Source organism: Acanthochromis polyacanthus, chromosome 17 (genome assembly GCF_021347895.1).
Source record: "Acanthochromis polyacanthus isolate Apoly-LR-REF ecotype Palm Island chromosome 17, KAUST_Apoly_ChrSc, whole genome shotgun sequence".
NCBI classification, from domain to species: Eukaryota; Metazoa; Chordata; class Actinopteri; family Pomacentridae; genus Acanthochromis; species Acanthochromis polyacanthus.
In genome coordinates, this window is record NC_067129.1 from 27159740 (window position 1) to 27174765 (window position 15026).

A 15026-nucleotide genomic window follows, 5' to 3' on the forward strand; every position below is an offset into this window, starting at 1 on the left:
GCCCTTCAATCTGCAGGTCTCTGCAGAGAAGAGGAGCAACGTGAAAATGCTTTGCAAGCGTTTGATTCAACATGAAGAGATCTCAGGTTAGTTTCATTTTTAGATGAAACATTTAGTAAGAAAGCACAAAAGCTGGAAGAAGAAAAACACCAAAGTAAACATGTAAAATGTAAAAATGTGTCCAACTTGAGTGTTTTTAAAGATTTTTAAATCATTTTAAAGGAGTTTTGGGGTGTTATTTTACCACTGTTACCATGAAGACTGTAAGTCTTGGAGACGACACTGACACAGATTTCATCGCTTCTCCTGCAGGTTTCCAGTTGGTAGGAACAACTGGCTCCAGTGAAACACAGCAGGGGAACCTCAGAGCCTCTGCTGGAAAACAACAAAGCTCTGTTAATTCTCCTTGTCCTCAGCTTCAATCATTAACGCATTTGTCTGCTTTTCCCCAATAAACCATGCTTTGTTCTGGTGGTTTGGACTGATGTCTGATGCACTGTTTCACTTCCTGCCTCTACAGAAACGGTCCTAGTCGGTTTCTTTGAACATGTTTACCCAGCAGCAGATAGATCCTCCCACACAAAGAGCTGAGTTCTGCTCAACGTTTCTTCCTGTTAGAGGGAGTTTTTCTGCCACTGTCGCCTTGGGGCTGCTCTGGGGGTTCATATGTTTTTAAAAGGAGGCTCAAGACTCATCTTTTTGGTTTGGCTTTTAACTGATTTCTTTTAAACTTTTAATTCTTCTATTATGTTATTTTTACTCCTTATATTCTTATAGCTCTTCTGCACTTCTGCATTTGATCAGTATTAGATCTTAAAACCTTATTATTATTATTTTTATTTACTATTTATTATTTATTTATTTGTCTATTTTATCTCTACATTTTTAACTTTCTTAAAGCTTTTAATTTTTATGCATTATACCTGCTTTTTTTTCTTGTTAGTCTTTTAGTTCTTAGCTTCAGTGTTTCCTCATGGGAGGCCTCCACACTGGGATGTATGCCCGGTCTGCCTGCGGGGGGCGTTGCCCTGGAGGCCTCCTGGGCCTGGGGGGCTGGGGCGGCTCTGCATTCAGTGTGGGGTCTGCCCCTGCCCATCGGCGTCTGGGTGGTCTCTGTGGCGGCGCTCTCTGTGGGTTGTGGCGCGTCTAGGTGTGGAGGGCTCCCATAGGTGTTTCCCCACATGGTTCCTCAGTGCCCTGCCGTGTCTCAGCACCGTGTTGTGTGTATGTGTGTGTGACTGTGTGTGTGTGAGCGCATGTGTATATACATTGTATGTTGTGTGTGTGTATATATATATATATATATGTATATATATATATATATATATATTGTTGGTTATACTATGTTTTTTATCCTCTCTGTTGTTTTATTCTTTTATTTTGTGAAGCGCTTTGTGTTGCATTTTAAATGGATGAAAGGTGCTATATAAATAAAGTTTGATTTGATTTGATTTGATTTGATGTGGGTTCTGTAAAACATCTTGACACAGTCTGAATTTTAATTGATGCTATAGAAATAAAATTGAACTGAAGTTTCTCTGTAATGTAAAATCCTGCAACTCTAAGGAAACAACAAAACAATGACCAGAAGTAGAGAGAACTCAGAAAGGACTTCAGTAAATGCAAGTACAATGAAAGGAATTCTAAAGAGACGACAAAAAGGAAGGATTTAGTTTTTTTCCAGGTGTCCTCAGGAGTGAGCATCAGTGGGGAACAAATGGGAGCTCCACTAGAACTGATGAAACCTGTTTACATTTCTACAGCCTCTACAAACTAAACTCCAGAACGACGTTTCACCGTGCAGAATGCATCTTCCGACATCTTCCTGCTGTTTACTGTTTGTGAGCCGTGCTACAGGATCTGGTGCAGACACTGTTTTTAAAGGAGACATCTGGAATCTAGTTTTGATCTCAACTTTAGCTGAACATCTGATGAATCTTTGTGTTTTCACTGTTTCTGGCTCTGATCAGTGGAGTCATTTGGGGAGTTTCAGGGTCCAGAGGGTTAAATATGAGCAGAGTTTTTTCAGAATCCCACTTTAAGGTTTGGAAATGAATCAGAACAGAACCAGTAGCTCACATGAATCCTCTGTGATGGTTTTCCACCTAGTTTGGAGGATTTGTTGAAAGTTGTTGATCCCTTTATGTAGTTTTCTATACAATCCATTGTGACTTTAATAAAACACTAAAAAACACTAAAGCTCTGTATGCCTTTCTGGATCCCCCTCTGTAAAGGCAGCAGACAGTTTCATCCTCTTCATCCTAGATCAGTGACATGTTTCAGTAAACTTAAACTACCATTTATAGACCTGGCAATGGGAAATCCTTCACAAAGCTGTGGATCCAGACTGGTCAAAGTCAAAGTCTGCTTTATTGTCGGTTCTACTGCATGTGTACACATACAGAGAACTGAAATTGCATTTCACTCTAACCCTAAAACGTGAGAACTAAAAGCTATACAATCAAACATAAGAGAAAAAGACAACAACAATCCTAACCTACATAAGACACAAATTTAGTCTGTGGAAGACAAGAGTGCAAATTGGCATTTAAAACATTAAAGTGACTTAGTGTCAACAGTCCATGTGCTGTTAGTGTGCAGATCAGAGGTTATTGACCACAGTTTGTGGATGTGGGGGAAGGGGGTGGTAGAGAGCTGAGCTTCCTGACAGCCTGGTGGATGAAGCTGTTGTTCAGTCGGATGGTCCTCAGACTCTTCAGTCTCCTCCCTGATGGCAGCAGGCTGAAGAGGTTGTGGGACGGCTGTGTGGGGTCACCAGTGCTGAGTGCTTTGTGAGTGAGGCGGGTGCTGTAGATGTCCTGGAGGGAGGGGAGAGAGACACCGACAATCCTTTCTGCTGCTTTCATGACGCGCTGGAGGGTCCTGCAGCAAGAGGAGGTGCAGGAGGAGGTGCAGGAGGCGTACCACGCTGTGATGCTGCTGGACAGGATGCTCTCCTCTGTAGAAGGTGGACATGATGGAGGCCGGGGCACTGGCTCTTCTCAGCTTACACAGGAAGTAGAGACGTTGTTGGGCCTTCCTGACCAGTGATGATGTGTTTCTGGTCCAGGAGAGATTTTCTGAGACGTACACACCCAGGAACTTGGTGCTGCTCACCCTCTCCACAGCCGCCCCGTTGATGTTGAGGAGCATGCTGGGTGTGTCCTCTTCTGAAATCAACAACGGTCTCCTTTCTCTTCTCCACATTCAGAGAGGTTGTTGGAGCTGCACCACCTGGCCAGGTTGCTCACCTCACTCCTGTAATGTCTCATCCCTGTTGCTGATGAGACCCACCACATACTTTATGAAAAGATCGGAGCTGTGTGTTGGTGTGCAGTAATGGGTCAGCATGGTGAAGAGCAGGGGGCTCAGCACACATCCCTGGGGCACCCCGTGTTCAGGATGATGGTGCTCGATGTTTTGCTGCCGACCTGTACTGCCTCTGGTCTCCCTGTCAGGAAGTCCAGCAGCCAGTTGCACAGTGAGGTGCTGAGCCCAAGCTGGTCCAGTTTGTGGATGAGCTGCTGGGGGATGATGGTGCTGAATGCTGAACTAAAGTCTATGAACAGCATTCTAACATCAGAGTCCTTGTTTTTCAGGTGTGTGAGGACTGAGTGCAGTGCAGTGGAGATTGCATCATTAGTTGAGTGGTTGGTCCGATATGCAAACTGGTAGGGGTCCAGGTTTGATGTGGTGCATGACTAGCTGTTCAAAGCACTTCATCAGGATGGGGGTGAGTGCAACCAGGTGGTAGTCGTTGAAGGAGGAGGGGGATGACTTCTCCAGTACCGGGATGATGGTGGCTGTTTTGAAGCACGTGGGGACAACAGCCTGCCTCTGGGAGACGTTGAAAATGTCAGTGAAAACATCCATGAGTTCCCCAGCACAGTTTCTCAATACATGACCAGGAATGTTGTCAGGACCTGGAACTATAAGCTGCATCACTGCCAAAATCTAATCAGTTTGTGCTTGTGCCATTTCTGACCTTCCCTGAAAATTTCATTCAAATCCGTTGGTCTGTTTTTGAGTGATGTTGCTGACAGACAGGTTCACAGACAAACGTACAGCGATTGTCACATAACTCCAACGTTCCTTGATGGAGTAATAATCCATGAACTGAGGGATTGTAGTCAAAAGCATGTGTTACAAGGCGTTGCAGGTAAAGCCATCAGTAGAAGTCCTTCTTTGGTGCTGTATGGAATGGACCCACAGATAAATCCGTTTTAGGGGTTGAGCTGTTTTCAGCCACCAATCTGGTAGCTGCAGGTTCATGTTCCTGATGGTTGAGGGGAATTCCCTCACCACGTTTTTGGTGTCTGTGATTCCCTCTGTTTGGAAGGTATAATCCACTTTGTGCTCTGGTTATGTCACAGTGCCAGTTAATCAATCATGCCTTGATTTTTATAATTTGTGGTTCTAAAGTGTGAAGTGTTGTGTATTCTCATTTTTGTGTGGTTTTAGTGTTTTTTACATTCTATCTGCATGAAAGCAATGACTGACAGCTGGCAGAGCAGCACAGAGGATATGAGAGGACAACAGGACGGGAGAGAAGGGGGAAGCACAAGGAACGGGTCAGACAGGACCGAACAGGCAGCACAGACAGCGGGATGTGACGTTGGGAGTCCTCCAGGATTGGGAGTAACGGGTCAACCATGACAACGCCCACAAACAGATAAGTGAAGGAAAGTTATTGAGCCTGGGCCCACACCGGTGAGTGTGGGTGTGTGATTGTGTTACTGAGGCCGTGCCGACCTCCTCCCTTTTTAGCTTTGGAGATGTGAGGAGGACGGGGTGAGCTGCACCACCGAGTGGACCGGGACTACCAGGACATGAGGGACTCATGTCCTGTCCTGGACATGATGGACTGCTGGGACATGATGGACTGCTGGGACATGATGGACTGCCGGGACATGAGGGACTACCGGGACATGAGGGACTACCGGGACATGAGGGACTCCTGGGACATGAGGGACTCCTGGGACATGAGGGACTACCGGGACACCTGGGACCAGAACGGAGAGTCGAGCAGCAGCACAATGGAGGAGCAGAAGTGGTAACAAGGAGTGCTGGATGGAGGCTTGAAGTTGCTGTAGAGCAGGGCAATTCAATTAAAAATTCACCAGGGCCAGATTTTCAGACTAAAGACACGAGCTCAGTCACACATTCGTAGAAGACAGAGAGCAAAGGCAACCATTTAAAATAAACACAAATAGATAAACACATTGGATGTTTATTAACACATTGCCACATCCAAAAGGACAATGACACAATAGAACACGAAACAGGTTTAACAAACTCTGAGTTGATCTTCTCTGAGATAGGAAACTCTGAGTTTTCTGTTTCACAATGACTGATTTCCGTTGGTTTCATCAACCACAGTCTTTAGTTGTTCTTTGTTTTCTCCTGTCTGCAGTCGCATTAATCCTTGCAGCAGCTTCTCGTAAAGCATGCGCTGCAGCGGCTGCTTTCCTTTAAACCACATGGGTCTGAATGAACCTGAACCTCCTTCCTGCAGCTACTGACAGCTGCTGTGACATCACGGTGCTGCTCTCTGATTGGCTGTGGGCAGAAACTTTATCAGAAGAGGAGGAAGTCCAGAGGAGATGCTGAGAGTTTAAGGAGGAAGGAGGACCAAAGAGACAGCTGGACACAGTGAGTCACTTTATTCTGTTTTTCATTTTATTCTATTATTTACAGTTTGTTAAGTACAGTTACAGTAACTGTACTTGGATTAGTTACATTAGTTATAGTTATAATTAATGTCATAACCCGGCTCAATGGCCATGACTAAAGAACAGGAGGAGTCTGCTTTCCACAATAATCAAGTCATTTATTACAAATTAAAGTCAGGTAAACCAAAGAATAACTGCAAACATGGCGTGTCTTGTCTGTAAAATCAGTAGTGTGTATGTGGCTGTGTGGGAATGATGTGGTGCAAGGTGTTGAAGGGTGTGTTGAGTATTTTTCCAATTGTAGTGTATAAACAATTTCTTCACAATTTAAGTCTTCTGTCTTTATTCTAGGTCCTCATTTACTAAAAAATATCTCTAGTCAAAAATAACAGTTGCAGCAGTCTCACCAAAGAAAAACAGTGAAGAGTCTTGGAGCAATCTTCAGATTCAAAAATAAAGTGTTTATTCTGTGCAGCACAGGTCAAATCACTCTGAGAGATACCCCGGGGTAAATCTGTCTCTGCCCTCTGATGCCCTGTCTTTTATTCTCTGTGGCTCTGGGGTTTCCACGCCCCAGGTCCGTCCTTCTTTTTGTTGTGAACAAACACACTTGTCTGACATCATTTGTAGCAGCCTTTAACCCAGTTTAAAGGTCGCTGTGGAGCGGAGGGGATGTTACTTCTGGATGCGTGCTCTGGGCAAACAAATCCAACAAACATGTCCTCCACACAGTTCTTTGGATATATCAATCCGTTTATTTCTTTAGCCATTGTCCATTAAGTAAACTATTTCCTTTAATTTTGTAAAAAGAACAAACAAACCAATTATCTATCACAGTGCCACGCTGGCATGGTCAGAAACTGTTTGCTCTCCATCCGACACACCTGACCTGATTACCTGGAGCTTTTAAAACCCAGGACCCAAGCTCCTCCTACAGATCAACACAAAACTTAAAATATGGCCAGTCCATAGTAAAAATAAAGAAACATAATGAACATAAATAATGGCTCCAACACACCGGCCCCTAATTGTTAATGGCAGGAGGGCATACACAATTCAGTACATATTTACATAATGGAGACAATAAATAATTTAAAATAAATCAAGAAATCAAATACCCAAATACCCCTTTTCGTTTCCTTTTTTTCTTCTTTCCGACCACCGATATAATCCCACGCCTAGTATGGGATTTTTCCTTGAATGCCATCTTGAACTTGAACTTCAACACACCACTGAGGCCAAGGGCTCTCTCCACAGGTAATTGGTCTCTATCCAAATCCAACTCATGCAAAATCTTGGATCTTTGTTTTTTTCTGGAATGGATAGTCGTACACCACGACTGTTGCTAATCCATTTTGTCAGATGGAAGCCTCCCTTCTGACAAACGGCTGTCAAATCTCGGACCATCTCAATAGCGTCTTCCTCTGATGGCAAACTTTAGACAGTTGTCCGTGTAAAAGTTCTGATTGACTGCCAGCGACTTCTGCTGAGAAACTGGTCTGGTTATCTTCTGCAGTTTTTCGTAGAGCATAGCAAGCACAGCTGGGTGAAAACACAAACAGATGTACAGTCATCCTATATTCTACAAGTTCTTGCTTTAAATCCCATTCAGGCCGCCACAAGAAACGCAGGTCATTGCTATCATCTTGAGCTACCCTGACTTGATGGAACATGGACTGAACGTCAGCCATCACAGCCACAGGTTCTTGTCTGAACCGTGTGAGGACTCCTAGCAGAGAACTGGTGAGGTAAGGGCCCTGTAGAAGCTGACTGTTCAGAGATTTTCCTCTGAACTCAGCTCCACAGTCAAATACAACAGAAAGATTTCCCTTCTTGGGATGGTAGACTCCGTGGTGCGGATGTACCACACCTTACCATCAGATGGCACCAACTCATGCTCAGGCACACGTTCAGCATATCCTTCTTTGATCATGTCACTGAGAAAGGTGGTGTATTCCTGATGGAACTTTTCATTTCTCTCAAACCTCCTCTTCAACCCAAAAATGTGCTGCTTGGCAATACATGATTGTATGATTGTATGATATTGATGTAATTTTAAACTGTCATGATGTTTATAAATGTTAATTGTAATGATCTTTTGTAAATACAAGAATTTTTAAGGACCCCAGGAAGAATAGCTAACCAAAAGGTATAGCTAATGGGGATCCTAATAAATAAACAAACAAATACAGTAATTATTTGGCAGAGAGACTTCTTCCTTAAAGGGAAGCCTCAAGGTATAATGTCCGTCTTGAAGCTTCACTGAATCTTTCATGATTTCCATGAACTTGACATCTCCTTTTTGTCTCCTGATGTGTTTTCATTAAAATCATGATTGTACTGATTATTCAGTCATTCCTCCAGCCTTTCTATGGAGATCCTGTTGACTGTAGCAGCGGGGTGGCCACTCTCACATCGCTCATCATGGCAGCATTGCAGGGGGCCATTTATAACCCACCCCAATAGGGTTTTCATGGTCTGTTTCTATGGCTATTAATCACTTCCCAGGGTTCAAGCATTTTGGAGGCATTGGTGCTTATCAATAACTCCACATCAGCTTGGATACGAGGAACATCCACACCATCCAAATATGGCCACTTAGCCAGTTCCTCTTCTTTTATGATATTATTTGTACTTACAGGCATCCTCTTCTGGGTGTAGACCTCAGGTAAGTCATAGAACTGGTTTCCAGTGAGACCTGAGATCTCCAAACCTGTTAGCCTGTGTAGCAATATTGCCTTATTAAACGTTAATTTAATAAGTCTGCACTCGTTGATATTCTATTACCGTAATTGGGGCACCACCCGGAGTTGAATCTACCGGGAAATTATTAATCAATCTTAATAAAAATATTATTAATGGATTGATAAATTTGATAAGTTAGTCAGTCTAATATCTGAATGTCGAGAATCCTCGAAAAACATTGACCCCAGTCAACACACATGAACGTAAAAGAGACTGTAATTTTGGTCTAAATGAAAGATATTTATTAACCAATATAATGATAAACACAGGAATTAATACAGTGACAAATATGGAATAGATAAATGCTGTGGGTGTATGTGTGTGGTGTAGGTGCGGGTGTGTGTGTGTGTGTGTGTGTGTGTAGATTATTTATGTTTGCATTTCTAATCTGAGATTATGGCACTGAGTAATCAGACCGTGAAAAACAAATATCGAGGAGTTTAACAATTTAGAATATGAACGACGGTGAGTGATCAAACGGAGTGATTAATATTAAATCAAGCTATTATTTTTGACATCAACCATTAGTTTAGATCACACGTCAGCTGGTCTTACTTTGCGTTGGAGAAGAGGGATCACACGAAGCTCAGAGACTGGGACGGGTTGCTGTGCAACGGCCCTCGTTGAGTTCGAGAGTCGGCTCGGGAGCTGCGCTGTTTGGCTGCTATGGCAACGCTTCGTCGTCCTGTCTACTTCGAACCTCGCGTGTCCTAGGGGTCTGGCTTGACCCGGTTCGTCTGGTGGTCAGCTGGCGGTGGCGAGGGCTGAAACAGCCGGCGTCCTTCTGGGTTGATTTTGTCAAAAATAATTATTTGGAGGCTGAAGGCTCACGTTCTATTTCTGCCGGTCAGGTATAGGTGAGGGCCGAACAGACTGGAACTCTTCAGCGGGGAATGATAAAAGCGACGGAACAGAATCGAATTGGTTCCTATCAAAATTAAATCGTAAATAAAACAAAATTGTAGATCTGGTTGTTGGAGATGAACAAAAATATCTATTCTGAACAAAAAGAAAAATTGAATAAGAAGTTGTGGCTAATAGAGTGCCAGCCTCTATAGCTGCGAAGTTTGGAAAGTGGAAAAAGAACAAACAGGGCGCGCCTAAAGAAAAAGGAAGATTCGCTTAGCGTAGTTTAAGATCGTCAGGGTCGAACAAAGCGAAAGAGAGGAAGAGAGTTTTGTTTTTCCTGTGAGATGATGTTCCTGTGGAATGTCTGGGGCCTCTTGAAGCTGGATGTTGACTACACCTGTAACTGGAAATGGATGTTCTTGAGCCCATAGTGCACAGACTGATTTGAGCTTTCCTTCCAAAATGTAGCTGTACTGCCTGGATCAAGAAAGGCATAGGTTTGGATGATCTTGTCTCCTTTGCTAGCCTTTATCCGAACTGGCAAAATAGAAAGAATGCCTTCATCATTTCCGGCCCCTGTATGGTCATGTGTTTGCAGAGAAACAAGTGCACTGCTCAGTGATGGTTCCTTGGATTGTTGAGGGTCTGTGCTGTTTGCTTTGTCCTTTTGGCTGATATGAAGAACACTGGGATGGTTTTGGCTGCATATCTTACAGGTCAGGCGCTTACCCCAGTCCTTGCTCCTATGCCCAGTGCATAGGCAGCCAAAGCAGACTCCTTTCTCCTTTAGAAAGTTTATTTTGTCCCTGTACGTTTTTTTGGACAATCTTGGACACTGCTGAAGTGGCTGTCCTTGACCACAACATACACAAACACTATTTTGTTTTGGTGAGACACCTTGCTGCTGAACTTGGTCAGACTTTCTGGATTCCTCAAATGCAGGTGCTTCAATGGTGGCAGCAGCGGTTGCAAAACTGTTTCCTTTAAATCTTGATTTTGGCTGTAATTTCATCCTGTTCACATTTTTACTCACTGTACCAGGTTGTGAGTTTTGAATGTCTCCAAAGATTGGGTCGGACACAATTTTGACTTGATGTTTTACAAAGGTTACAATGTCAATAAACTGTGCCCTGCGACTCGATCCTTCCAGTATCTCACATGCTGCAGCTCTCCATTTTTCTCTTAATTTGTATGGAAGGTTTAAAATCACTGCTCTCATGTTTGCTGGCATATCCAGTTCTCTCATGTATTGAACGTCCTCCATAGCATTACAACATTCATGCAGAAATAATGCATATGCTTGAAGAGATTTAACATCCTCCAGAAAAGACAAACGGTCTCCATTGTTGTTGGCGTTTCTCTCGACACAATGTTCAAATGCTCTGACAAATGTTTTGTACTGCAGAGGATCACCGTCAAAGAATGGAATTTCTCTTGGAGGAAGTAAAGGAGCAGTTTGCTGTTGTATGAGCAACGATGAGATTTCATTTTGCCTTTGCAGTAAATTGCTGAGCGCTGATGTTTCATCATTTATTTGAAGAGGTGCTTCAGCCTGAATGACATTAGGATTTGTTAATTCCACGTGAGGTGTGCTCACTCCTTTTCCAAATCTTGCTGTTTTAGTTTGTAACGTGTCCTGATTGATTTGTGGTGCATCTTTGTATGCATGTTGTTTATGTTGTTGCATGAATTGTTGTTACTGCCATGAGTCCACAAAGGTAGGTTGAAACTCTTTCGTCTGAGAATTTAGAACTGTAGATGTTTCCTTTAATCTTGCTCCTTTTTCATGATGGTTGTAACTGGTGGAAGCGTCCTTTAACACCTTTCCCTTTTTAAAATAGGATTCCATTGCATTTGAATGATCGTGGTGACTAGCAGCTGATAACACTGCTAGTTTAGCATTAGAAGCTGCCATCTCTGTATCCAGCTCCAGCCTTTCTTTGCTCCTCCAGCGAATGTTTATCCTTTAAAGCTGTAGCGAGCTTGGAGCCTGGATGTGTGCTGATGAAGTGGAAGATCTGCTGAGTTTTGAGCTGGTGATACTTCTTCTGCTTGATCTTGTTCCAGAAGTGTTTGTTTCAATATTGGAAATGCTGTCACTAGGTTTCACTTCATTCTCATCGTAATCTTCATTATTTTTAGTTTCAGCAGGTTTGAGAATGTCTGAATTGTCAATCCATTGGTTCACATTTTCCATAAATTCATTTATACTTCGCAATTTTGCTTTAAACCATGTGTCATGTCTCTCCTTTTCTGCAGGGGGTAAAACCTTTAACAGAGTCATTCCAGGTGAAAAGACCAGATATTCATTGGGGGTGTTGCTGCACCATCTTCAAATTAGTCCTAAATTTGTATGCCATTAGACAGTCACAAAAGTACTTTCTATGCAAAATTGTAGGCCTGTAGCTCAAATAGTTTCTGAGTTGTGGGGGTCTGAAATTTTCAGAATTTGGGCTATAAAATGCCTCACCAGCGTTTCGTGCATCTTTAAGTGGTTATTTCTCAGCCTGTAGACATACCAGAGAGCTGTGAGTTGGTAAACAAGGCCTCTGCATGTAGCTAGTGCCCCACAAACATCCCCAGGTGTTTCCCTACACTCTGCAGGCCGTGGGGGCTTGATAAAAATGCTACAAAATTAAGACATACCTACTCATGAGTGGGGTTTGGGACCTTAAAAGTACTAGAAATACTGCACAGAAGTGTTCTGACACCCCTGGGTTCCATTCTACACAAACTTGTGCGATAACTTAGCAAACTGGAGCTTTCTAGGTACCTCAGTTTGGAAAATATGAGCTCCCAAAGTTGGACGAGATTTTTAACTCATTCGCTGCCAATGACGTCTATAGACGTCAATCATGTTTTTTGACTGGGGGGGCTGCAGGACAGTCTGGCGGAGCTTGTCGGTGAAAATCGTGGAGTTTTGGAATGTGAGAGTGTTGCGGTGGGCCAAAAGAATGACAAAGACCGTGACCATGGTGGGGCGACAGCAAAAAGTGCCGTTACCAACAGCCGCTGGTGATCAAAGCTGCGCTAGTTTTCGGTTTCTGTTTCGCCACCACCGCTCTCTTGAGCTCATCTGACGAAGCCGAGTCAGATGAGTTTAGAGCGAGCACACATACACAGAGACACACAGACACACACAGACAGACACACACACACACACACACACACACACACACACACAAACAAACACACACACACACACACACACACACACACCTAAAAATATTTTGTTTATATTTTTGTAAGATGTATTGTTCTGAACCAAAATGTTGACTTGTGTTGTTTGTTTGTAAATAAATGATTTAGCTAACAAAAGGTTAAAAAGTTGACCTCAAAATGCTTTTTCCGAGTTGTTTTTGTTGTTTCATATAAGTAAACAACTGTTCAGTTGTGTGGGATGTCACTAAACCAAAAAATATTGGCATCAAAGTGATTGATGTGCCTCTCTGCAGAAAAAGCTCGTTATCTCTGTTTTTTGGTCAAAAACAGCTGTTTTTGCTGAAACTACCCTATGTTCTGCTGCCGATAACTTTAGAACCGAAAATCCTAGAAACAAATTGTTTTTCCTGATGAAAGAAGAGAATCTACACTTTCTTTCAATAGTTTCAATGTTTATGTAGTCTAAAAACTTGATATTCTGTAGATCTTGAAAAATCTGTCAAAATTCTTAAAAACTCTGGCAGTCGGGGGCTCTTTGCTCTGAAAACGGCTGGCAGCCAATGAGTTAATTGCTATTTTTGGTGGCAAAAATCTCAGTGTGGGACAGGTACCAGAGACCCCAAATTTTTCAACAAGACAGTTCCATCTGTCTTCTATCACTGTACAAAAAAGCAGCAGGGTTATATTTGTAGTTACTGAGATATTCTTACTCAAAATGGCATGGGTAATGTCAGAATGGTTTTTTGCTTTTCAGTACTTTAAATTGGGATATAAGTATTAGTAGTCATTCCAATGGTAGTATTATGTATGTTTGGTTCTTTGTTAAAGGTGACTACCTTCAAAAAGTGTAATGGTATAACTTAAGTATACATAAGTTATAACTTAGGTATAGGTTCTTTTTCTTGTAACATGACATTGTACAATTAAATTTAACATGTTTAATCCCACTGCACTGATACTGTAAAATTCAACATTATTGTTGTATTTTTAAATTAATCAACCATAAACTACTACAGAGCTCCCTGAATTCAAGTTATTACATGTAATTTGTATGTGTATGTTATAATTACATGTATGCATTGTAAATGGGTGTCAACATGTCATGATATCTACAGGTATGGCTCTAAACAAGACCTTGTGACACTAAAAGGGCATTACACTTTTTGAAGGTAGTCACCTTTAACAACTAACATTTCAAAAAGAACAAAATATACAGTCACCTCCAAAAGTATTGGAACAGCAAGTTCAATTCCTTTGTTTTTGTTGTATACTGAAGACATTTGGGTTTCAGATAAAAAGATGAATACGACACAAAAGTTCAGAATTCCAACTTTTATTTCATGGTTTTTACATCAAGATGCGCTAAACAACCCAGGACAGAGCACCTTTTCTTTGAACCCACCCACTTTTCAAGTGAGCAAAAGTATTGGAACATGTGACTGATGGATGTTTCTAGTTTCCCAGGTGTTGCTTTTTAGATCGATTGCAGAGACATTAAATAGTTCTTGTTTTTTGCTTTGGGTTTCACCTGTGAAAACTGCCTTTTCTGTTAACAAACATGAAGACCAGAGAGCTGTCTATGGGAGAAAAGCAAACCATTCTGAAGCTGAGAGAAGAGGGAAAATCCATCAGAGCTACTGCAAGTGTCACTATCTACTGTTAGAAGAAGACTTGGAGAGAAGAATATAGAGGCCATACCACAAGATGAAAACCACTTATCAGCAAAAAGAATCGGAAGGCCAGATTGGATTTTGCAAAGAAGTACAGAGATCAGCCACAAAAGTTTTGGAACAAAGTTTTATGGACTGATGAGACCAAGATTAACCTCTACCAAAGTGATGGAAAGGCCAAAGTATGGAGAAAGAAAGGATCTGCTTATGATCCAAAACATACAGGCTCATGTGTGACACATGGTGGAGGTAGTGTCATGGCTTGGGCTTGCATGGCTGCTTCTGGAACAGGCTCACTGGTCTTTATTGATGATGTAACTCATGATGGGAGCAGCAGAATGAATTCTGATGTCTACAAAACCATTTTGTCTGGCAATTTACAGAAAAATGCATCCAAACTAATGGGGAGAAGCTTCATCATGCAACAAGACAATGACCCAAAGCACACTGCCAACACAACAAGGACTTCATCAGGGGGGGAAAGTGGAAGGTCTTGGACTGGCCAAGTCAGTCACCTTACCTTAACCCAATAGAACATGCACTTACCTCCTGAAGAGGAGACTGAAGGGAGAAACCCAGAGAAACAAACAAGAACTGAAAGAGGCTGAAGTAAAGGCCTGGAACAGCCTTTCTAATGAAGAATGCAACAGCCTGGTGAAGTCAATGGGTGGCAGGCTCCATGCAGTTACTGCAAGTAAGGGTTATGCCACCAATACTTTTGCTCACTTGAAAAGTGGGTGGGTTCAAAGAAAAGGTGCTCTGTCCTGGGTTGTTTAACACATCTGGATGTAAATACCATGAAATAAAAGCTGGAATTCTGAACTTTTGTGTCATATTCATCTTTTTATCTGAAACCCAAATGTCTTCAGTATACAACAAAAACAAAGGAATTGAACTTGCTGTTCCAATACTTTTGGAGGTGACTGTA

At 42.3% G+C, this 15026-nt stretch overlaps 1 protein-coding gene across 1 annotated transcript; it reads right to left on the reverse strand.

Annotated features, from left to right (window-relative positions):
• Positions 1-5214: 5214 nt before the first annotated feature.
• LOC127530551 (uncharacterized) lies at positions 5215-13375 on the reverse strand. Its single transcript, XM_051937606.1, has 2 exons — positions 9664-13375; positions 5215-8393 (listed from the first exon to the last, which is right to left on the reverse strand). The coding sequence occupies exons 1-2, from the start codon at positions 10951-10953 to the stop codon at positions 8346-8348; spliced, it is 1338 nt and encodes a 445-aa protein (XP_051793566.1). The 5' UTR covers positions 10954-13375; the 3' UTR covers positions 5215-8345.
• Positions 13376-15026: the final 1651 nt, after the last annotated feature.

Coding starts and splice junctions, on each gene's coding strand:
- LOC127530551 (XM_051937606.1), bottom strand. CDS start 10,953: ATGCAACAACATAAACAACATGCATACAAAGATGCACCACAAATCAAT. Junction 8,394..9,663: donor ACATCCATTTCCAGTTACAG/GTGTAGTCAACA, acceptor ATTGCTACACAG/GCTAACAGGTTTGGAGATCT.